The 26364-nt window shown below is 37.9% G+C and overlaps 1 protein-coding gene across 1 annotated transcript in view; it reads left to right on the top strand.

The window, feature by feature from the left end:
- Window positions 1–57: 57 nt before the first annotated feature.
- The window catches only part of LOC101787547 (neuroblastoma breakpoint family member 4-like), a 44583-nt gene continuing 18276 nt past the window's right edge, over window positions 58–26364 (top strand). Inside the window, exon 1 of the mRNA XM_063237052.1 lies at window positions 58–26364. Within this exon, the coding sequence (XP_063093122.1) occupies window positions 26268–26364 (97 nt within the window). The 5' untranslated portion in view covers window positions 58–26267.

The following is a 26364-nucleotide window of genomic DNA, read 5'->3' as shown; positions in this document are numbered from 1 at the left end:
GAGGAGACCCTTCCCAGCCAGCTGCGTGACATCCCTTTCCACAGCCGCGCTGACGTCCTGAGGTGTCAATTCAACCACTGCCATTGGCCGGGAGCCGCTGGGCTCTTCCCCTCACGGTCCCCGCAGCTCTGCACCCACTCGGAGCGCAAACCGGCCCTGCTGTGGAAGGGCCTCGAGTGTCCTAAGGGGAGCGGCAGATGCTCTGCCTTTGGGTGACAGTGCCTGTCCATCCGTCGTCACGGGAAGCCAGTTGGTGGTGCGGTGCCGCTGTGTACCCCCACTTGTTGCGTGCTGTCGCGTTTGCACAACTTTATTGGAAGATGAACACGTAAGAAAATATCTATATGCGGCACGGAGACGGTTTCCCAACCCAGTGAGACACAGGCTACAAGCTTTCAAAGACTACCTTCTGCACCTGGGAATTGTGTCTGTCCTTTCCCCCAGACTTGGCTCAGTGCCTGTGTGACACAAGCCTTGATGGCCCAAAAGAGGAGGAGGTAGTCTTGATGGTTTGAGCTTCGATGAAGCTATAGAGATAGGGTAGGAACTCTTCATTGTCCCTGGAGGGGAACAGGAAAGAATAAAGGATGGAGACAGTTATCTGGATGTTTCTGGTGGGGAAGTGAAAGAGTTCCTGTTCCTTTCTCATATTTTCTACCTGCCATCAGGTGGAGTCTAGTTACATGCAGAAGGATGGCAGGTGTTTTTAAATGCTAAGGATAACCTGAGAGAGCTGATGTTGTGAAATATTCAAGGTTAGATTCAGCTGAGAGACTGCTTTATCAGCAAGACAATTTCCCTACCACCATAGCCAGCCTCATACAGCCTTCATCCAAAGATGCCGCGAAACCTTTCCTATAATGGCCTTTATCTGATTTTTTTTTTTGTCTTTTTGTGGTTTTTATCGGTACCAGGGATTGAACTCAGGACTGCCGCAGGCGCTTATGCCGCTGAGCTAAACCCCCAGCCCCCCACCTTTTTTTTGGCCTTTATCTGATCTTAAGTATGTCCTATTCAGGAAATCCCCCTTTCTCAGCTTAATCATAATGAAATAGAATTCCAAGAAATTTAGAGGCAAAAAATTTGTTGAAGCATTTCACACACATTCACTATCAAATGTGCTGCCAAACTACATTTACTTACAGGTATCTCCACAACTTTCCTCCCTCCGACTGTGTAAAAAGCTCTTACAAAGCCCCAGATTTCCATTGGTGAGTGGCAGAGTTTGCTTAAGACCTTATAACAGATCTGTTGTCATCTCTTCTAGGCTCCATTTTGATCAATTCTAAACAGTTTATTACTTGATGCCAAAATTATGTGCTTCTCAGCTTCACATAAGTCAATCATGTATCTCTACACTGTTACCTAGCAATCCCACATCTGGTATATATCCAAGAGAAACAAAAGCATATATCCTCAAAAATACTTATACAGAAATGCTCATAGAAACTTTATATAGTCACCAAAAAGCTGCCCACATCCTAGGTGTCCATCAGTGGGAAAGTAGGTTAAAAAAAATTAGTGTATTCATTCTGTGAAATACTACTTAAAGAAAAAAATAACATGAATGAATCTCGGAAATGTGTGCTGAATCCTTAGCCTTAAAGTTGGAATCCTGGAATTTACTTGATTTTTACAAGGTTTGTATATGATTCTTGTACAGGCTGCCTTTCCATGCAGACTCATCAGAACTATACATACTTGCAATTACTCTGGAACTAGTTGTCAGAGTCAAATGAGGTAAATGACTGACACTTTTGATGTGATTTTTCTTACTCCCAGTTCCTGAACTATTCTGATATATGTTATCACCATCTCCCTAGCACTCCTCAGAAAAATTACAAATTCCTTGAGGTTTAGGACATACCTGAATTCACTGATCCCTCTTAACTGTTTTTATTTTCTCTGTAGTTTATTATTACATGGTGTATGTGTTTGGTTGTTTGTACTAGACTGAACTCCATAAGGATAGGGACTTTTTTCAGTTTTCAGGAAAATAATATGGCAGCCATAAAGATGAAATGGATTAGGAAAAGGTTCATAGCAGAAAGACTAAAAAAGAAGCAATGAAGAGGTTTTAGAAGCATAAATTGTGGCATACTGAGGATAATGAGCAGGGATGGGATTAAATAACATTTTTGGAATGTGGGTTTTTCAGGATTTAGTGAATTATTTATAAATGGATAGAGAAGAGAGTGATGTACAAAGGAAGTAAGGAATCTGAATGGCTATTTCTATGCTCCTGGGAGACAGGAAACTGCAAGTAGCTGTAGGAACCAAGAATAACCCCGATCTGATAGCAAGAGAACAGGCCCTCTGTTGTACATACTATAATTCTTAATTCTACCAACAAACCCATGAGCTTAGGAGAAAGCTAGCGCTACAGAAAGGATGCCATGATTTCAGTCTCGTGAAACTTGAATTGAGAAGCTAGCTGAGTACATAATAGGGCTTCAGACTTACAGAACTATGAGAGAATAAACATAGAGGTTTTTATTTTTCTATAATTTATTTTTGCAGGAATAGAAAATATTCAAACAGCCCTATGAAAACCAAGATTTGATATAATTCTAATAGGAGCAAACAGTTATCCATAACTCCAAAGATTAACTCAAGCTTAGAAAAGGAAACAGCTAATCAGAACTTAATACAGATGGTTTCCCCACATTTATATAAATTAATGGGATAATTAAAGAGGTATTGTTTATTACTTGACTCATTTAACTTTCTTCCTTTACGTTTTTCTTCTTTAAATGAAATTGATGCAGCATAAAAATGTTCTGCAGTCTCTATTTCCTCAATTCTATGCCCAGCTATATCTTATAATTTTATTCTCATTTTCAATAGTGTCTAGAGAAAAGCAAAATTGCTGTATATAGGACTAACCAATTTCATAGTTTTTCCTCCTAAGTTTAATAACTTCTGGGTTTCTAACATAATTTTAAAATGGCTACATACGTAATAACCCAGGACCAGATATTAAAACTTTTTATTAGTGATTACAAAGTGGCCAAGCACTTTGACAACTTGTGGTTATAATTAAGAGATATCTATGCTCCTCTGTCTTGCTTACTCTGCCCAAGTCTGATGCATGATAAATCGCTGCTTCCTAATTCATTCCTATGTCTGAAAATAATTCTAACCAGGAAGTACTGAACAACCCATTTAAGTTACAGTGTATGTATACTCACTCGGGGAGCAAATGGGGAACAAAAGATGGGTGGCAGGGTTGGTAATGTGAAGGTCTTCTGGTCTCTGCCTGTGACTCAGCCCTGATCCTGTATGTTAAGAGTGCTGGAGTTACTCCTGGATTACAGAACTTTTTCCTCATTTACCAAGTGATGAGTCTTTCATCTTTATTAGTACTTAGAGAATGGTTGTTACATTAGGTATACAAAGGAAAAAGAGAACTGTTTATTCCTTAGTTGTTTTTCCTCACAAAAATAGAAAACTAGAGTCACACCCACGTGTGAAAGCAATGGAAGAAGTGACCTCAGAATCCGTTCTCTGTAAACTATAAATTCCCCTAGCTGTCTGGAAAGACACTTTATTGTGATATCACCAGTGTTGAGTAGCCTTGGTTTTCAGTTCTGTTCTGTCTTCTTTTCACTGATACATTATTGGATGTTTCTCATTTTTAATTCAGTTTGTTCTGTGTTACTCAGCCACCCTTAACAGTATGTTACATACAATAGATCAAGCTCACTTGGGATCCATTGTTACTCACTAATTATACATTAAGACCTGGGGTTTTAAAGCATAACTATGGATAATTCAATTGTTAAAGTAGATGGATATGCCGTCCCCTTAAATTTGTTCAGCAATATCTGTTACTGAACTGCGTCCTGTATCCCCAGTTGAAAATTGAGAATGAGAAAGATAGGAATGGGAAGGTCTTTTCCTCCCTTCTGGGGAACTTATTTTGAAAGGGTAAAAATCATTGTTGTGGCTAATATATTGGCTTTTTATAACTTCTTTTTCTTTCACAGCTGCCTTATATCTTCATTTCAATCATGTTTGGAAGTGTGTGTATTAAAGAAGAGTATGGGGAATCAGGATTTCTTCCAGTTCTTTTGCCAATAATTTTCTCTTTAGTCAATATATATTTCCTGCTATCATCTTCAACATTTTTTAAAAAGCAGAATACATTTATTGAGAAAAAGCTTCTGTCTCAGAGACAGAAGGGGTCCCCAGTGGATTGTGCCCCCCCCCCGCCTTTTTTTTTTTTTTTTGGTACCAGGGATCCAACTCACAACCTTCTGTTTGCAGGTAGCCACTGTGCCAATGAGCTATATCCCCAGCCAACACTTTTAAAAATTGGCATTAACATTAATGAATTTTTGTTGTTTTTCTTTTGGTTTGGTTTTTTGTTTGTTTGTTTCTGTTTGAGACAGGATCTTGCCATGCAGTTCATCAGGCTGGCCTTGAACTTACCCCCAAATTGGCCTTGAACTGACAAGGATCCTCCTGTCTCAGCCTCCCAAGTGCTGAGGTTACAAGAGTGAACCACCTTGTAAACACCTGACTAACATTAAAGAATTTTATTTTTTAAATTTAATTTTAAAGGGAATAAAACAGCAGCTAAACAAATCAAAACAGTGATAACACAGCAGGAAATCTATAATACTTAATATATTACCTATTATTGTTCTCTAAATAGTTGCTCAGCTTTAGGCTTGCAAAGTCAAACAACACAGTTCCTGCAAATCAGCTGGTTGCTCATAGTGGAAGGAGGAGGGAGGGGTCTGTTCTCTCCCCAGCCCCTGCAGTGGCTAGCTGCAGGTGGGGCTTAACTTCCTTGTTCTCCCTGATCTGCACTCCAGTGGGCTCACAGAGTGGGGCTTAGCTTCCTTCCTCCATTATTCTAATACATCTTACTGCACTACAAATCAAAGGTGTCCACTGTTGGCTTACTAATTGGTAACAAGACTGTAGATAGTGGCAACTCCTGTTTTCATGGTCTATGGGTCTAAAGGAACATTATTTCTAAAATAACATCATTGTATCCCATGTCAGCTATAAAAAGATCTATAATATTCTTCCTATCACCTATACTGCAGGTTCTTATAAATAAAAAAAGAGGAAAAAAAAACTTACTTTGACGTTATTAAGGGACTAAAGTATGTTGGGAACCACTGAAAAATTTTGTGGGGTACTTAAATCATTGAAAAGGAACAAGGATCCATAAAGAATGCAAAAGAAAATTTGTTGTTTCTAAAAGAATTGAATTCTAGGGACATTAACCCTAAAAGCTGCTTTAAGTTGTATTGCCTATTCGATCCTTTTTCGTCTATTTTTTTTTAGACAATCAGCCTTCTGTCACCCCTGAAATGTCTCTTTTCTTGTGTTTATATTTCTGGCATTTGGTAATAGTTGAGGATTTTTCAGAGGTGGCTTGATCTAGTGTGTGACATTGGAATTGATTCACGGTGCAGTGCTATCTCAATGGCACTAGGATTTAAGATGTCAGTGCTACCTGCCCTAAGTAGCCTGGGTAAGATAAAAGGGCAGAAATACACTGCTAAGGTCTCTTGTTAATGTCTTCTGCTTGCCATGAACTGGTTCTCCTCTGCATTGCTCCTCTGTGGAGCCACCCCACCTTGGAGCCAGCCAGTTATGGGCTGAAATTTCCACAAACTGCGCTAAATAAAACTTCCTTCTTTAACATTGTCAAGTAATTTATGCGAACAACTAGTGAAAAGTAACTAAGACACGGCATAATATAACTTTCTGAGTGTATAAGAGATGTTTTTTTTATTTCTAGCTAGCTAGCTCAGTGACAATACTTTCCTAGTGTGCAGAAGACTCCAGGACCAAGCCTCAGTCCAAAAAAACCATTTTGTTTTTATCTTCATTGAGTGTATGTATAAAAACTCATGGATTTTGAATTATATAAATTATACCTTAATAATCCTGACCTGAAAGATATATAACATATGACAATAGTTTTTATCTAACCTAGACTTTTCAAACTCTCAATGTCATGGGAAAAGTAAAGTAGGGTGTCTGAACTACATCTAAGGAAACTGCAGAAATTACACAGCCAGAGGAAATGAATGAGCTTGAAATGTACTGTGGTCTGAAATACTTCAAGAAAACAACTAATAAAGTAGTGTTTGTACCATTGGGAGTATTTCTGTGTGAACTAAATGGTTGAATATGGACTAATGTTACATAATTAGGGTGAATTTTGGAACATTAAATGGATGATATGCTTACGCAGAACAATATCTTATTAGGAGATGCATACTGAAGTATTTAAAACAAAAAAATTTTTAGAGCTTAATTTCAAATGATATTTGAAACAATTTACATGTCTGCCATGGTGGCCCATGCCTGTAATCTCAGCTCCAGGGAGATTGAGGCAAGAGGATCCTTGCAAGTTCAAGGGCTACAACCTGGGCTACAAAGTGAGCTCAAGGCAAGGCTGAACTGCATAGCAAGACTCTTGTCTCAAAAGGAGAAAAACAAACTTGCAGAAGAAACATGATCATTTCTGAAGTAGTTGAAGAATTTGTAAGCACACATTACATTCTCTGGACAATTTTTTTAAATTTAGTTTAATGCTTTGATTTGAAAAAAATCAGGCGGCAGGTCCAAGGCGCACGCCAGCGACAGGCTACAGGTCGCGGTGTGTGCTGGCGACAGGCGGCTGGGCCCCAGCGCACGTGGGCGACAGGGGGCAGTCTTCCAGCCTGCACTGGTGACAGGCGGCAGGCAGCTGGCGCGCACCGACGACAACAAAGTAGGCTGACGGCACGCGCTGGCGACAGGCCGCATGCTGCGGGTGCACGCTGGCGACAGCCCGGCTGGATGCCAGCTCGTGCCAGCGATAGTCCGCAGGCCGACGGCATGTGCGGTGACGGGCCGCAGACCGCCGGTGGGTGCTGGCGACAGACAGCATGCCTCCTGGTTCACTGGCTTGCCTTGGCGACAGTGGCAGGGCGGCCGAGCGAGGCACCGACAGAATGAGGGCCGCCGGCCGCTGCAGCGAGTCGCGAAGGCTTCCGGCACGTGTAGGCAACAGGCCTCGGGCGGTGGGGCGGGCAGAGACAGCAGGCAGGCCGCAGGTCTGTCGGCAGAGCAAGCCTGTGTCGTGTTCCTGTCGCCGGCACTCACTCCTGTGGCCAGCGGCCTGTGGCCGGCACGCGCCACCTCATGCTTATGAATTGTCTCCACTGCAATATACTAAGACTATAAGAAAAGGAACACATTTATGGGATAAATAATATATGACATACCTAGGTTTATTACATGATTTCATTATGTAATTCCTTCTGATTAATAATGGGAAAATCCCCACTATTACGCTGATTTACTAGAATGAATACAATTTAGATTATTTAAATATTGCAAAATATGCATATATTACAAATTATAGAATAATAAGTAATCTAAAATATAATATGTTACAAATCAATTGATTAAAAATGAGCATTACATTATTTATTTAAGAAAAATCCAAACATACAGGAAGGAAATGTGCATGTGTATAATCTTTTGGCATAATAATTTCAAAAAAGGAAAAAGAAAAATATATTATGGAAAAAATATTGTTTTCAATAAATATGTTTTCTCACATTGCTTTAAAGGCGAGAACACTGAAAATCTGCTCACATCAATTTTCATGTGTATAATATACCATCATTCACTGTACTCAGCATGGTGCACCAAAGATCTCTTGAACTTACTCCTGATTCTTTTTAAAAACATTTTAAATCACCAATTGTCAGTACCAGAGCTGGGGTCAGCACCAGGGGGGTCAGCAGGAGGGGCGTCACCACCAGGGGGGCGTCAGCACCAGGTGGGGGTCAGCACGGAGTGGTGGGGGGCAGAGGGGGGTGAGTCAGCCCCGTGAAGGTGAGAAGCAGGAGGTGGTCATCACCATGAGGGAATCAGCAACAGGTGGAGAGTGGGGAGGTTCAGCACGGGGCTGGGGAAGAGGGGAATCAGCATCATGAAGTTGATAAGCAGGAGGGTGGTCACCTGGAGGTGGGTCAACAGGAAGGGGGTCAGCAAAAGGGGGGGTTAGTACCAGGTGGAGGGTCAGCAGGACAGGGGTCAGCACCAGGGGAAGAGTACACTGGGAAGGCATTCAGCTCATGCCTTGTGGCACACCAAAGCTTCCTGGCTTCTTGGTGTCTCTGGGTGGGACCCCACCATGTTCTGCAAAAAATACTAAAGATGCACAACTTGGTGTATTTTACTAAGCAGGCCTTCAGTTCACAGTACTCAACACATGGCGGCTCCCAGTTATCTGGATGTCACTGTATGGGGCCCAAGCAAGACCTGAATGATCTACGTATTTGGAAATTGCTTTTTCTCTCATTTCATGGTGTCTTCTGATGAATGAATGTTCTTAATTGTAATTAGATTACATGCTACATTAGTCTGTTGATATTTTAATTAGTGTTATTTTGTATCTTGATTAAAAGTCCTTCCTGACTTCCAGATCATGAAAATATACTCCTGTATTACCTTCTAACGGTTTTATAGATTGCCTAAATATTTTTATGTAGTTATTACTGTTCTGATAAAGCTCTCTGGACACCTAAGCCAAACTCTAAGGCAAGAGTTATACTGAGGGAAAAATATTTTTTTCAAATCAAAGCATTAAACCTTTATTATATATCAAATTTATGGAAATGTCTATTTTGCTCTATGTTAATGCTATACTATTTTATTAATTGTAATTATCTGCATTATTTGCTTTTTTCAAGTATTCAGAATTCAGTTCATTAAAGTCTCAAAATGATTAGAATTATTTTGTCAGTGTCTTATTCGGACTTGGATTAGTGCTAAATTGAATTGATAAATTAATTTGTAGAAATAAGCATAATTTGAATAGGACTATTTCTTTGAGGAATGTGATATGTTTCTACATTTACTCAAATTCACTTTTGTATGTCCCTTAGTAATATACTTTCCAAGACATTTTTCATTCTTTATATCTAGTTAATTGAGTGTTTGTTACTGTAATTGACTTTTTTCTATTATGTCTTTGAGTTAGTAATTCCAAGTATGTATGTAGAAATGTAATGTTTATTGTATAATTATTTTATTACAAGCCAGTTTAATTAATTTGTTTTTTGAGTGTTTTGTTTTGTTTTTGTCTTTTTGAGGCAGGGTTTCACTATGCATTTCAGGCTGGCCTTGAACTTACTTTGTAGCTAGACTTGAACTTGCAGCGATCCTCCTGCCTCTTGCCTCAGTCTCTGGAGTACTGGGATAGGCATGCACCACCAAGATGAGCTTGGCTGTTAGTTTGAATGAAACTTTACTTAGGCAGCAAATCATCTAGCCTTCAGTTAAATGGTTATCTAATTTAATTCTTTTCCAATATAAGTAAATTTTCTTTATGTATGTATCTTATTTGTATAAAATTACCAAAACAATATCAAGTAATAGCAACGAAGCACCAAAATTAGAACGTACCTGAAATTTTTAAAAGTTAGTAGTTCTGGATTGAGATGATAGCTCAATGGTGGAGTGCTTGCCTAGCAAGGTCCTGGGTTCAATCCCAGCTAACAATAATAATAACTCTGGTGCTTCCTAAATTGAATATGATTTTGGATGTTTGAGATATCTTTATCTTACATTTCTGTTTTCTTTATTTTGAAAACCAACTGTGGGAATTGGATACAATGTTATGGTGAGATTGGCACTTACCGTATTGTATTACTTTAATATGAAACTCCAATCTTTTTTAATTATTTAGATTTTTATATTCATATTTGTTACTTAAATTGGTTTGTATTTTTAAGTAGTTTTTCACTTAAAAATAAGATTTCTCATTTTGATTTATAGGCTGGAGGAGTTTTTATCCTTTTTCAAACATTAATCATTGTTAAAAGAAAAACAAAAAAACAGCCTTCTAAGCAATCCAAGTAAACTAAATCTCTCCTGAGGAAAGTCATAATTTATTTATTTTGTCTTTTTTGAGGCAGGGGTTTCACTATATGGTTCAGGCTGGACTTGAACTCACCTTGTAGCCCAGGCTGGCCTTGAACTCACAACAAACCTCCTACCTCAGCCTCCCGAGTATTGGGATTGCAGGCATGTGCCACTATGCCCAGTGAAATGTATATTTTCATATAGCTAGTGGCACATGAACATATTTTAAAGACTGACAAAAAGTAGAGGACATAAATATAATGAGTTAATAGCATTCATATTTAAAAGATTTCTAGAAATTAATAAAATCTAATAGAAATATGAATTTAAAGCAAGACATAAAATCATTAGCAAAAACATGAAAATTTGTTAACCTTTACTGTTTGTGAGTATATTAGTTGGTTTTCTGATACCAGGAAAAAACAAATCTGAGACTAGGAAGTACATAAAATAAAGGAGATTTTAGCTCACAGGTTTGGAAGCTGAAAGACCATGATGTGGTGTGCATTATTTAGCCTGCAACAAGGTCTCCTTTGGCTTCCTCACAGCATAGGAGAAAATCAGAAAAAGAAATGAGCACATTAAAAAAAAGAACAACAAAAAAAAACTAGGCACGTGATGTGATAACAGCCTTGTCTCCCAAGAGCTAACTCATTTTGTGAGAGGAGCAGTAATCCCTTCAAAGACAGCAGGTACATGACCTAATTACTTTGCATATGAATCTCTGGGGAACACAGAAAAACCATAATCAATAGTATTGAGGAAAATGCACATTACCACAATAATGGAATTCTGTTTTCACCCAATACATTGCCAGATTTAAAAGATTCATATAATTAAATGTTCCTGAGCATGTGGAAACTGATACACCTTGATAAGTAATAATTTCCTATTAAATAATTAATATTTACTTAACTTTTTTTTTTATCGGTACCAGGGATTGAACTCGCGACCACTTGCTTGCAAGGCAGGTGCTTATGCCACTAAGCTAAATCCCCAGCCCCAATAATTAATATTTAATAATTAACTATTAAAGTTAAAAATGTTATCTTTTTCTCCAGAATCTATCCAGAGATAGTAGCAAAAGATACAAATTATATAAATGCAATGATACCACTGAAACATTTTTCTTGTTTTGCTTTTGCTATAGCAATAGATTGAAACAATAAATGAATATTAGTTGGAGAATGATTGAATAAATCATGAACCACAAAAACTGAACAACCTTTAAAATAAAAGAAGTCAATCTTACATTCTGACTACAGATACTTCTAGAAAATAGTTATGCATGAAAGAAAATTGTAGGCAAATATGCTACTAGGTTTTTAAATGTGTAATACATACGTAATTATGTATAAACTCTGGAAAATAGGATGTTGATATACTTTATATCCTTAACAGCAATTTACACTGATAAATGAGGCAGAGGAACAGAAACCAGAGAAATTCATTCTCAGTGAAAAATTCATTTAGTATGTTGTATGTAATACTTTATATTACTTCAAAATGCTACAAGGCTTTTGAATGATCTTTACTTTGGCAGAAGACCGAATGTAGGTGTTAAGAAGCTCATCAAAAGCCTATTATTTTTGGAGCCTTAGTCTCATATCTATACAATGAAACTAAAATTCTTTCCAAAAGACGTTTGACTCTTTTTATAATTAAATCCTCCTTAAGTAAATGAAAACCTACTACATTTTCACAACAGTGAACTTTTACATTTCAAGGCAAATGGCATCATTGGAAAAGTATGAGTAATCCATGTACCCATATAGGCAGTTTCCAGTACAGAAACAGCATGTGATTATTAATTGGGATACGTCATCTTGACTTAAGTAAGAACCTCCTAGTGGATTAGTAAAGCTCTGGGTATGTCTGTGGGTGGTTGACAGGCAGGCCATGAACTGAAGCTTATAACCTGAACAGAATAAAAAGAAAAAGAAGGAAATCGTCCATTTTCTTTGGGGAAGTGCTGTTCTTTCCCACTGCCTTTGGACACTGGTTTCCAGTTACTGCTGGCTTCTAACACGGATTCAAGTTTTCTAACAGACTCACACTGGTGACTGCCGCAAGTTTTGAGGCATTTGACCTTGACTGCTACTGGAACTCTGACTCTCCACTCTGCAGATAGCCAGTGTGAATTCTTTGGTCTTTGATCTGGCAGAGCCATTAGGATTCTTCTGATTCTGATGCTGTAAGCCTACCTCTTAAATATCTTATATGATCATACATATGTTTTATATCAAATCTGTTCCTGAACATTAATATACCAAGTGATTAAAAAGTCATTTGCAAGTTGCTACTAAACTTGGTGGTGATTAGGAAATAGGAGAGCAATTTGCTTCTATTTGAAAAATCTGAGGAAATATTACTAACTTTTTTCTATAATCTCTGAATTTGCTTGAAACATACAACATGTTTTCCCATAGCAACACTGTTAAACATGTCTGTAAATTCTGAAACCAAACTGGAAAAGTTTGTTCAACTTAAGTGTGACTAAGCTATAGTACTAATAGTATATTTGTTAAATATAAATATTGAGTAAGATTGAATAAATGGATACATCAATAGAAAGGGACAGAAAGTTCACTGGATTGTGTGCTCTGGGAGGAGAGAACTGATCTTATTCATGGTTGTATCCCCAACACACTGCCAAATGGCTAGTTCTCGGTAAAGGTTGAATGAATTATTAAAGAGCTATCCTCATTGGGTATGGAAATAGACTTCTACAATAATTTATGCATGTTTTAACCCACTATGAAAGCACAACCTTTTCAAAAAGATACAATTATTTTGTAAAGTAAAAGATGTATAAAGAATATTTTTATTCAGTTACTGATAGGAGAAAGGATAGGTAGCTAATCCAAGGAAATTCCAAAGACAAGGTAGAAACAGAGTCACTCAGGAGTGTGACATGAACTTAATAGATGCAAAATGGTTGAATTCCATAGGGAAATAATCAATTGTGTCTTCACCAGCAAAAAAATAATTGGCATTACTAGATGTTTACTTCAACTAAATAAAGTAGTAAAATAGCTCAAAAGCAACAAAAGGAACTAATAATAAGGAACAGTGATTTAAAGAACACCTAGCATTTCATGGAAAAACAATACTTTTTTGTAATCTCAAAGTTTTTTATAATTTTTCCTAATTTCCTGTCCTTGTGATGATAACTTCAAAGGTTGTGCTTCTTTAAGCACAAAAAGGCTAGCTATATATAACTTTCTTTCTGATTATTTACATTAGTGAAGCAAGGGCATGAATCAAATTGCAGCCTGTTTTACTCAAAGTCTGATTTTTTTATCTCCTCAAAGCTAAGAATAGGCTTTGCATTTTAATAGTTAAAAACATGAAAAGGTGAATAATTTTCTTTCTTTTTTTTTTTTATCGATATCCGGGATTGAACTCACGATCGCCTGCTTGCAAGGCAGGTGCTTATGCCGCTGAGCTAAATCCCCAGCCCCAAGTTGAATAATTTTCAACACATGAAAATAATATGAAGTTCACACTTCAGTCTTATTGAATGTTTATTAGGCACTGCCACATTTATTTATTTACGTAGTTTATGGCTGCTTCCTTTCTACAATGGAAAAGTCACAGAGATAGTATGGTTTACAAAACAAGGCCACGACTAGAGTGAAACTCTTATAAACCTATCATAAATTTAAAAAATTATAAGTCAAAAGTGCATTTAATACACCTAACCTACTGAATATCATAGCTTACCCAATCTGTCTTCCTTAAACATGCGTAGAGCACATGCACAACCTACAATGGGACAAAATAATTTAACACAATGCCTATTTTATAATAAAGTCTTAGATGGCTCATATAACCTATTGATCAAAATTGAAAACACAGATTTTACTAAATGTGTGTTGTATTCACAACATAATAAAGTGGAAAAAAATCATAAGTGAATCATCACACATGGGACCATGTGTATATTTTAAAACCATAAGAAGATAAGAACAAAATCAGTTAAACAGACAAGATCAGTATTACTGATTATTTTCCTTGACAGAGACAGAGCTCAGAACATGCTAACCTAAAATGTAGCCCCTTGGAATACTGTATATTTTAATCTGAAGGAATTTGAGAAGAAGGCAGAAACAGCAGGCCACTCCAATCTTCTCCAGAGCCTTCGTCCCAAAATTAGATCATAAGACTTTGTACAAGAAGTGCCTTTGTATGTAGAAGAAACAGGCACCCTCAACTTGAAAGGCACACACCAAGAATCTGAACAAAAACACTTTGCTAGACTTCCTCTAATTTATTGTCAAGAGGTCGGTCATCGTCTTTGCCCTACCCTGTCTCTATGAATGTCCACTATTCATCAAACCTGTTACAATAAAACAACTCAAGAATTACCGTCTTTGAGCCTTTATTATGATGCCTTCCCTGTGAATACATTTACTGCTTTTCTCTTGTTAATCAAAAAAACATACATTAAATAAATTTAATGTTTTTCTCTTGTTTATCTGTCTTTCCTTATAGGGCCTCAGCCATGAACCTAGAAAGAGTAAAAGGAAAGATATTTTTCCTCCTCTACAGCCTAAGGCTCATAGTTGGCTTGGCATGAAACAACTGTATCTCGTGTGCTTCACTTTGGTCCTGGCCCTGTTGCAAAGCTTAAAATATTAGCTTCTTTCAGAAAAGTTTAGGAAGAGAGATATAAAAAAACCATATATGCTTCCTTGGCTTTGTTTTTCAAACTTGAGCACTAAGTGGTAGCATCATAAAATAAACTTCTGTTTGGTTCTTTCTCAAAACCTCTATCCTTGTATGGAATTTCTCATTTATAATGTATTGTTTTCCTTAAACTATTGATTTGTTTTTCTATAGCCTCTTGGAATTCATTGATATTTTTGTTTGTTTGTTTGTGCAGGGTCTTCTTATGTAATCCAGACTGTCCTTGAGCTATGTACATCAGATTGAACTCATGACAATCCTGCTTCAGCCTCCCAATTGCTGGAATTATAGGCATGTTCCACCAGCCCCAGTTATCATTGGTATTTTTAGAAACCACTCTTCTGAATTCTTTATCTGATATTTCATATGACTTAATACTCTGGAGTCATTTGCTATGGAATTATGAACTTTTGGAGTCGTAATTTGCCTTTTTATTTTCTTGTGTTTATGTGTTGTAATTAGCATAGTGTTGTTTGGAGATATCTTCTATCTTTATGTGAGGCTGTTTTTAGGAAACAGATTGTTTTTGATGATGTGTTCTTAGATATTCAGTTATTGTGAATTGTTGAGTGCATTTCCAAGTGTGTTTCATAGAATAGTTTCCCTTGTTGCTTCTTTGGTGGTGATAAGTATATTTTGATGCAGTACGCACTTTGTTGGAACCTGAGGATCCTGCTTTCTACTGTATAAGTGTGAGTGAGGTCTTTCTCTTGGACCTGGAAATTATAGTTACTAGAGTATATATGCCATGCCCTCTGCAATTACTACTCTAATCTTGTCAATAATGTGCATTCCAAAAGGATGTAGGACTGATATTTGCTGACTCCTCTCATATGTGCAGTTTCTACAACCTTGTTTTCTCTGTCGCCGTAGGTGTTGAGGTCCATGATCAGCTCTTCAGACACCTTCTCCCCAACTTCATATCCACTTTGAATCTGGCCATTGGTTTGGGGGTTTTATTTCCCTATTCTCTGAGTTAAGTGTTTGCTGAAGTTTGAATAGGACTGGGTTGCACATAGAACCAAGATGTGCTGCTTTTGACCTGTGCTTAGAGAGTAGCTCATGAGGAGCATGTTTATTCAAAGTACTTAAAACTGTTATGCTTGATCTCTAGCACCATGTAGAAAGAGTGAAATGATTAGCAGTAACAACAACAAATAGCAGTGAACCAGATACAGCAAGGAAAAAATCCAAGTTCCAGTTGTGACATCCTAACAGCATCTATAGGAATGGTGTTATAGTCAGGGTTGTACAGAGATAAATAAGAATCAGGACATGGAGTTTATAATATTATTTTTTATAATGGTCACCAGGAATTAACACAAGAAAATGCAGGAAATCTATCCACAACACCAAAGACAAACAATATTTAGCCAAGAGCCTGAATCCCACAGCAATGTCCCACATGAGTCCAGATGAAGACCCAAAGATCATGACAATGCCTTCCACGAGTCCTATTGGAGGTCCAGAGCTCACAAGAAGAACTCATGCCAGTATCTTACGGATCCATGCTGGGAAGGCCCAAAGGTCAGCAGTGGAAGCCAGAATGTCCATGCCAGTGGAGTGAAGGAGCTGTGCTGGTGGGACGAGGGTTCTACTCTGCACCCGAGAAGTCACACTCATAACAAAGATCAGGGCTGACCTAAAAAGCATCACAGCCATCCTCAGTGACATGGAGGCTCCGAGCTCCTCGGATGATAAGCACAGTTGAGTACATGCAAGGAAGCCAGCATGACAAGTTTATCCTGGACACCAAGCATCACATGTCTTCCCCTCCAGAGCCAGGAAGCAGTGCTTGATGTGAGGACCAGAGCTTCTCCAGGAAAGTCAATGGCTCAAACAGCAACATGTAGGAGAACCCACAACGCCTCCACACCTCCAGGCCTAGCTTGTCCTTCTCCACGTCTCTATTTATGCTGGCAACTTTCCTCAGGTAGAACATCTACACTCAGCACCATGCTGATGTAATCCAGCTGGCATTAAGTTGACCACCAGTTCTTAATCCATGATAAATGGTAAGGGCAGAAATAATATATTTTAAATAGCGATGAAATTGTTTTTAATTAAGAGAAGAAAATGGCAGAAGGAAAGCAAAGAAAAAGAAATAAAGCCATTTTTTGTTGAGTCAGGGTCTTGTTATTTACTTCAGACTGGCCTTGAATTCACTACATAACCAAGGCTGGCCTCAAACTTGTGGCAATCCTCCTGCTAGGACTATAGGAATGCACTACCACACCCAGCTAATGAAATTTAGAATTAAGAATATTCAAAAAACTAAACAAGAAATCAGAAGAACGGTGGAAAGTGAAGGCCACCCAGGAGGTCAAGGCAAGAAGACCATGAGTTCAAGGTCATTATAGACAATCCTAAGAGACCCTGCCTCAAAACAAAATAAAACAATAAGCATCAGCTTGCTAACTCAGTTGTGGCCTAGGATCAATCAGTCAATCAATCAATCAATCAATCTCTCTTTCTCTCTCTATCTCTATCTCGCCCCCCCGAAAAAACAACAAAAATCAAAAATTTTAAATAACAAATAAATACAATGAAAGTAAAAGAATGTTGACTTAACTATTAGAAGAAAACAGTAAAAGTGCTAAAGGCATGAAAGTATAAAAAGAAAATTTAATATGTATGTGAACTAATCAGCAAATTAATGAAAATGAAATAATCATCTCCTCTGAGGTGGTCAAACGTGTACAAGAGTGGATATTCACTACCTCTGCCAGTCTCTACTGCTTTTCACACCTTAGACTGTGCATGCCTCAAGGAAAGCAAGGCTGAAGGTTATTTACACCTTCCTTTTATACTGTTCACTTTTGTACTGGAGGTGTTTGGGGCTGGAGCTGCCTGGAGAGACTCTTGGGTTCATTGTTCACCAAATTCAGGTTCCACAGAACAGGACATTCTATGGGCAGGAGTTTGCTTTGAACAGATTAGTTCAGTGAACAACAAAGGACAGGCTGATGCCGAGCTATGTTATATGTTTGGGCTTCTAGTTCCCTTTGAGAAGCCAACTCAGAGGGCAAGACAACCAATTGCTCTAGCTAGAGGAGCACAGCAGGTCCCATGCAGTCTATCACCTAAGCTAGGACTTTCCATGGCCCAGTCTTTGCATGCAGTCACATTTGGTTAGCTTCCAGGTCCTTTTCAGCTGCTGCTTATCAGTCTTAAAGGGCTAGAAAGCTCCACTTCCATTTATTATTCTGACCCCAATCTGTACTATATATAGATATATAGATAAAGATATATATTCCTTAGTGGGCCTGCTTTAGTACCAATTCACTGGAACCACACTAAGCCACAAGGTAGTGGCTAGCCATAAGAGTGCAGCAATATTGCTGTGATTACCATGGGAAAGGAAAATTTAAGGGTGTTTGCTTCCCAAAGCAGCAAGCTTGCACTTGACCTTCACAAGATAGTTTCCTGCTTAGTTCTCTGAACCTGTAATAACTTTCACTATTTCAGCACTTGATGGCACCCTAAATCTAGGTTTGCCTTGAATCCATTGTTAATAGGTTGTCACTCCTTTAGCACTAGGGGCAATCCTAGCCCAAAGTTTGTTCCAAGTCTGCAACTAGTGTGTTGTTTCCACATGAACTAGGGGAGGGCCTAATAAGGGTAGTGCTTTCCTGCAAGCCTTTCTCTGGGGCTGGGGTATGCCCAAATGCCTCACACAGTTACTGGCCTAGAGTCAAGTCCTGGGATTTTGCTCAGCTCAGGTCAGAATCAGCATGGAGAGACTAGCCCCAGGCTCCAGGGCCATGCCTGTGGTCACCAATACTGAAGGCTGTGTCACACCCTGAACTTACAGTCCACCAAGGCCAGCACAACACCAGAGAGGGACCAAGACCCACACTGCTATGAGCTGGGTGCTAGTCTCAAGGTAGACTCTAGGACCTTGGCCTTGTCCTATCCTTGACCTGCCTAGCCCAGTTTTAGGAAGAATTCTGCTAAGTCAGTTTAGCAAGTATCCCTCTCACTCTTGACATTTGATCAAATTTCTCATCCCTCACCTTTGTAGTACAAGTTTTTGGCCTATCTTTACCAATTAAGTCAGCTTAGCAAGAATTTCTCTATATTTTATCTCTCCTTTTAGAAATTTCCACCTAATAACCCCTCACGCTGTCTTTTGCTTATAAATCCTCAGATGTCTTTGCAGTACTGCATTGCCCCTACTACCATAGTCTTGACCAAAGTCTTTCTTACCATGTTCACAAGTATCAGGATAGCTTTGTTTTAAACAGTCTTAAATCTTATAGAGGAGGAAAAGTAGATATTTCTATATCCATTCTAGATTTATGACTGAAGCCTATATATGAGAAGATAGATTTACAAAACAAAATCATACAAGAAATAGAGACCCAGGGCCGGGCATGTAGATCAGTGGCATAAGCACCTGCCTGGCAAACACAAGGTTGTGAGTTCAATCCTGGTACCCCCCCCAAAAAGGGAGACCCAAAAGAACAAGTAAATCTGTTTCTCATAGTAGGTTTGATAGAGAATGAGCAGTTATGAAGAAACATGGCAGGTGAACAAAGGGGTATGTTCTAATGATAACAAGTTAGGAGAAACATTGGAGCTGTTTGTTCAGACCCCTTTCTTGTGTTCTTCTTCCTAGAGCAGATATTCTCTTTTTCTACTGTTACTCAGTCCAAACTCAGAAACTCCAAATGCAAAAGGGACTTTATTTAGAGGCTGTTAGGGATTAAAGCTCAGGAAACACAAACTCAAATTGCTTTAAATCATTGTTCCAAAGAAGGCAGGGAAAATGGAAGCTTATATTGAACAAATAACATTCATTTGTTTAATGTGGTACCAGGGATTGAATTCCTGGTCTTTGCACTGAGCTACAATCCCTACCCCACCCCTATCTCCACTGATTATATATATATATGGTTTTTTGGTTGTTGTTATGGGGATAAAACTCACGACCTAATGTTGGCCAGGCAGGCACTTACCCTGTTGAGCTAAATCCCCAGCTCCACTGATATTTTTTGACAGTCTCTATATGTCACTAAGTTGCCTAGGCTGGGCTTGAACTTGTGATTCCTCTACCCCAGTCTCCCGGAGCACTGTAATTATAGGTTTGTACCACAGTTCCCAGCACATTAATTATAAGGCAGTAATAATTATTTTGCTTTCTGTTGGAAATCATTTAAAATCGTTGCTATGAGTCAAGGCCTTCAAAAGAATGTATATATACTCAGCAAAAATTCCCCAAGTCTGACACCCTGTTGATACACATCTCAAGTCTCTGACATCATATAATCTGTTCTACATGTTTGTAGTAAGAATGTAACCAAAGTTAATATTCATGGGCAGCAGCTGAAGTCATGCCTAAGCTCTGCTGCCTAATGGCCGTGTGATCTATTTTGAAGAGCTCTTTTAGTGTTATCTTCATCGCAATTTTTCATTTTATTTCCACATGAGGAGGGAACCGCTTACATATCTACCAGAGTCCTAGGCTAGAAGCTTGATTTCAAGGATTCAAAAAAATCAGTTCTGGCCACCCTGCCCCCACAAAAATAAGCTAAACTAAAATAAGTATAGCTATACATACTGGGAAGACAAGGAGACAGGTGTCCTTACGTTGGGGGGGGTTAACATGAGTAAAGGGTGGGGGAGAAGTATGCATAATTAAAGTCTTGGTCAAAGTGTAGTCTGCTTAATCACTGTCTCAGGACCATCAGTAATAAGAAATTTGTGTTGCCTAATGGGTAATTTTAACTCTCCTCACAAGATGTTTGTCCTATCATATCTGCTCCTGGAATCCAAGGTAACTGCAGTGGAGAATGATTTGGAAAAAGGACAAGAAAGAATAAAGGTAGAACTACTAAGGTTTTTATCCTGCTTTTAGTTACCTGTTGGGCATTTGCAGGCCTAGGTGAAGTCAATCCTTTTTAGCAAAACAGCCTATAAGTCCTTGTTTCATAATGGTCTTATGACATCAGGTAAAGGCCAGATAAATCTATCCTGCATCAGTGGACAAGAATATGGGGAAATTGGGAGTGATTTTAATTTTTCTGCTGCTTTCTCAAATGCCACATTTCCATATTTTGGGGCTAGTGTGTATCAATCTTCCTAATCATTATTCTTATTATTTACTATGTTCAAACAATAGAATTCATTTCCTGCTCTCAATTTCCCTTCTCTGTGCCATTTTTATGAGGAAGTATCAGAGGTACTGTGTATCAAAGCATAACACACATTTTTAAGCATCTCACAATTATTTTCCTCAGACAGAAATTGATGACCCACTTTGGTTGTGTCAAGAAGGTACTGCCTCCCTTGAAATTTCTATCTAAATATTCCTAAAATCTTATAGGAAATCAGTTATAGCTTAGAAAAATGAAAAAATACCAGTTTTCTTTTTCTGCAAATCTAGTAGAAATCTTGAGGCTGAATATAACAAGGCTCGTTCACTTGATAATAATCCTGGGTAATGGGTTAATGAGAGGGAAACAAAGAGGAAGCAGAAAAAGGGAGTACTGAGGAAAGGAGTAAGACAAGTATTTTGGAAAGACAGAAAAAAGATCAAGTTAGAGCTATTGAAGGAAACAAATGTTTTGTGAAGATTTCACAGAATGGAGCAGCTGATTGTTTTTTTAAGGATGACAATGAAAATGACAATTCACTTTCATTAATGACGTGTATTTAAATTCTATGTTGTGGTCTCAGGCTAGACCGAGAAATGATTCCCCATTATATGGCTTTGAAGCCTTATAAAGTTTTCACTCATTAACTGGAATGGTTTTATTCTGGGCTGTTTGATATTATTGTCTGTGATGATATGAACAGCTGTTTGAAGAAAACAAGACATCATAATAGCTAGTGCTGATTTATTATCATCTTGTTTTGAAGTCCCATCAAACTGTTATTCTTCTGTCTCCATTGCTTTTATCATGTGGTATCTTATTGGATTTTATTATATGTGATAGTATAAACAAAATTTTTTATAGGCAAAGAGATAATATAGAAACCATCATTCATTTTCTGATAGCTGGTTCCAAATACCCTGTAATACTTTCATCCTCTTGAATGGTTTCACATTTTCTTGATATGTTTGATGCTATAGTATATGAAGTTATACTCAAATATTTCAAGGAAAGAGACACTTTGGTAACTACTATTAAGTTGGGTTATTTTGTGGTGAAATGCTATGTTGCTTAAATTGTTCTGTTCTGACCTGGATTGTTACGTTGTTACTTCCTCTTTTATCTCAATCTCTCCCTTTTTAAAAAATGTATTTTTTATTATTATTATTTTTTCAATTAAAGGAAATTTTTTTTAAAAATTAGTGGGATATATTATAGTAACTTTTTTGATTTCCTATTAACTCAATTTGAAGCCCTCTATTGCTCTCACCATCTTGTTTTGACTGATTTTACTCTATTCTGTTCTGTGTGATAGTATCAATTTTAAGCGTATAGGCAACTACTTTGAAGGCAATAAGATTCACTATGATGGCCATTCTGGTTTGACTACTATCTTCTCTTGAAGTTCAGTAATGTCTCCAATGTTTTGATTTTATTGGTTTTGTTCTGTGCTGTTTTATTAAATTTTATTATACCAGATGATATAGGCAATTCTTTTTTACGGTAGCAAGAGGCAGTATGTTAACCATTGTTGATTACCCTGTATTCTGTTTTTACATTGTGTACTATGTCCATCCTTTGTTTTGACTGACTGCTTTGTTTTGTCACATTTGGTTTTATTCTCTTCCACAAAAAATAAAAGTAATAAGAACTGTGGGAGTAATAAAACCCAAAAGGTGTAATTGTTATTGTAAAAAATATAGGAAAAGAAAGTGCTCTAAAGGGCATAACTTCAAGTGTGTTTAGGTGTGTAAGATAGATGACCATATTACTAAGTTTTTGTTGGGTCATTGAAAACAACTGTTTGCAGTCTCGCTGTTTGAATGTCCATTTTGTATGCTTAATTTTGAAATTTGAACAACTATTTCTAAGATGACAATATGTAATGTATTAACTAGTGATTTCTTACTGTTTATTTTTTAAAAATTCTGTATTACTTGTACCCTTTTACTGTTTTGTTTTGTTTTGTTTCTTTAAATAAATTTTTTTTAAAAAATCAAATTTCAATCTCTGAAAAAAAAAAAGAAATTAATGAAGAAACAAGATGCTTCCAAGACAAAAAGGAACTTGGGAAATTTGCAACCACCAGTCCAACTCTACAGAGAATACTGCAGGGCATTCTAGAGAGAGAGAAATGTACTAGGCTTCCAGGAACAGTGGCAGACAGGCTTCAATGAATGGAGCAGAAACAGAATGAAGAAGATAAGCAGACAACTGATGGTAAATAAAAAAGAGCATAACAGAAATGAGGCAGAGAAGGTTGGTTATAATCTCTAATATAGATGGCCTTGATACACTATATTAAAAAAAAGAACCACACCTGGAGAAGATCAGGAGGCAGGGTCCACCAAGATGCTATTTATAGGAAGTATAATTAACATGAAAAAGAATACATGGACTGAAAATAAAATATGAGAAAGCAATGCTCTATGTGACAGAGAACCAGTGAGTAATAGGGGCAACTAGACCAGTATTTGTGGATAGGTTGGAAAGAAAAGATTTAATAGGTAAAGGAATACAATTAGAGATCAAGTCCAGGAGAGAGAAGGTTCAGAACCACTTAGGTAGGTAAGCAGGTTGACCCCTGCCAATTTAAAACTAAGGGTCTTGGTCAGACCCAAAATGCACAGTGTACCCTGGGGAAGTGAAAGGGGAGGGAGAGTCTTAAAAAGGCATAAGACATTGTTAATAGTGTATTAGTATTTAAAACCCACATTACACGCACCACTCTGCTTAGATAGATTTTATTCATTTTTTAGTTTAGTTTTGTTTCATTTTGATAGATTTTATTCTGTCCCAGTTTGTCTACTTGCAGTAGATTTGAGGGCACAGACAGCTATCGCCAAAACATCAGTATCTAGCACAGTAATCATTTTAAATTTCCTATTATCTTAATGTAGAACCCTGTATGACTTATACTGTTTTATCATGACTGATCTTAGTTAAATCTGGTTTGTTTGATTGCTGTTTAGTATCAACAGATTTTATTCAAAACTGATACGATTGATAGTACCAAGTGTGAGAATATAGGCACCAACACTGAAAAGGAAAAGACTCTACGATATACATTCTGGCTTGATAACTGCCTGTTTTTGAAGTTTTATAATATATACAAAGTTGTGTTTTTATTAATACTGTTATGTACTGATATATTGAATTATACTATATCTGATGATATAGCCAGTTCTATTGCAGATAACAAGAGACAACACAGGAACTATGGTAGAACTCCTTGTACATGGTCTTATATGTCTTTTTTGTTTCATGTGATTATAGGAATGTTTTGTTTTGTCTTGCTTTGTTTTGTTTCTCCCTCTAATACAGAAAGGATAGAAATACATTTAGAGACTCTTGTATGTGTAGAATCTATAAACAGTTTATGAGAACGGACCTTATGATACATGATGAAATGAACAGATACTCTGAAGAAAAAGGGACACTAAAGAACCCAGTGCTGATGCTGAAGTGTCATAATGTGAAACCCAGCAATAGTATTATTCTTTATTCAGAGTGATATTAGCCTGCTTGGGTTTGTTCAATCTCAACTTAATTGAAGATATGGATAACTGCATGTATGTTTAAGTGTATAGGATTGATAACCATATTTCTAAGTTTTTCTTGGATAGTTGAACAGAACTGCATGCAGTCTCACTGTTTGAATTCCCACTTTAGATGCTCCACTTTAGTATCTTGAATAACTATCTGTAAGAGGACAATCTGTAATAATCAAGTAATGATTTCTTACTGTTTGTTTTTTCTTTAAAAGTATGTATTATTTCTACCCATTTTGTGTTTTGTTTAGTCTTTCTTTAAATAAAAAAATTTTTAAAAGACACTACAGTACCCATTGCTGATCCCAGAGTGTCATGATGTGAAATCCAGCAATACTATTCTTTGTTCAGAATGACTTTAGCCTGCTTAATGTCAACATAAATGAAGATATGGATAACTGCATGTATGTTTAAGTGTATAGGGTTGACAACCATGTTACTAAATTTTGTTGGATAGTTGAACAGAACAGTTTGCAGTCTCACTGTTTGATTCCCACTTTATATGTTCCACTTTTGTATCTTGAACAACTATTAAATGTAAAAGGACAGTATGTAAACATTAACTAGTGATTTCTTACTGTTTATTTTTTCTCTGAATGTATGTATTATTTCTACCCATTTTGTTTTGTTTAGACTTTCTTTAAACAAAATTTTAAAAAAGAAATCCAGAAATTACAGTGTCCCGGCATTAAAAAAGAAAACCACCAAACATAACCCAACCTGGTTATGGAGGCCAAGTGGTTGAGTTATCAAAGTTCCCTGTAGGAAATGTGTACAACTTTCACAACTAGAAAGAAGCCAACACAAAGCGGATGTAGTAGCCAAGATTATATTACTAAGATAAACAAAAAAGTAAAGCCCTTCTAATTTAGTAATGTCTTTGTGTTTTGTGGTGCTTTATGTTCTACAAATTTTCGTGGTTTTGGAACTGGGAATGGTGACTTGTGATTCTCATCCTAGCACTTCAGAGGCTGAGACAGGGGGAGCTCTGTGAGTTTCAGACTGGTTTGAGTTACATAGCAATTTCAAGGACAGCCTGAACTGTGTAATGCAACCTGGTTTCAGAAAAAAAAGCAAACTGATGATGATGATAAGGGATTATTCAGAGAATAATGTTCTAATAGTTTTGTCTGCATTCCTTTCTGTAGTTTTCTCTTTGGATTTGGGCAAAATCCCTAGAACTACTTTAAAGATAGAGATCTGGACAGAGAGGTAACTTGCAGAGCATGCAGAAAAAACTGTACACTGTGGAAAATGATGTGTTTCAACATTGTTACACATGCAGGAGAGAGAGTGCACACTGAGAATCAGGTGTAGGGTTTGGGGGAAAGAGGTGGTTGGGATCAGCCCAAGGCTCACAGCCTTTGGGCCTGGTGGGTGAACAGGAGGTCCTCATCAGTGGTGATTTTCTGAGGAGACTGAGGCCTCGTGTATCAGCAGCTGGAAGGCGGGGGCTCCTGACATTCCGTGGCCCCCACCTTCCAGTTCTCTGCTGTAACTGCCACTGTTGCCTGGTGTGCCAGGCACAACTGGCTCCCTCGAGTCTGTCTGAGCCACAGACAGGACTTGTTCAGTTCTGAACTTCACTTCAGGACCTGTTTTGTCAAGAAAAGTCACAAATCTTGTGGGGTGTGTTGATCAACTCTATCTCAACAGTGAGTTACTCGGTGTTCTCCTGTCCTTCCACTGGCCTGAGCCAACCTGGTTGATTTCCCTTGTGTCACTTTACTTTTTTCTCCTTCTCAGTTCAGTTTTTCAGTCAGGGTCTCAGCATGTAGTTCAGGCTTTCTGTGAATACCAAATGTGGCGCAGGCTGGCCTCGAACTCCCAGATGGCTGTGTGGGGATTACAGGCCTGCACCGCCATGCTCAGTTTCTTTGTCTTGGATTTTAACCCACATTGTGTTTGGTTTTCTCCACAGTCCTTGTACAGAAGTCCACACTCTCCACGGTTCCAATGGTGGTACCGCTTAGCCCCGATCCCGGGGCTGAGGTGAATGTGGGCCCATTTCAGAAAGGATACTTGATCTGGGATGGGAGATCCTGAGGCACAGGTTGAGCTCTGTGAGTCAGGTTTTGTGAGACCCAGAGCAGCTCTCAGCTCCATGACCAACGAGGGGCAGAAACATG

The sequence above is a fragment of the Cavia porcellus genome, unplaced genomic scaffold, assembly GCF_034190915.1.
Source record: "Cavia porcellus strain 051 isolate PalLab524CR breed Dunkin Hartley unplaced genomic scaffold, mCavPor4.1 scaffold_2, whole genome shotgun sequence".
In the NCBI taxonomy this organism is placed as follows: Eukaryota; Metazoa; Chordata; class Mammalia; order Rodentia; family Caviidae; genus Cavia; species Cavia porcellus.
The sequence above is the reverse complement of the archived record's forward strand: the minus strand, read 5'-3'. Positions and strand labels throughout refer to the sequence as shown.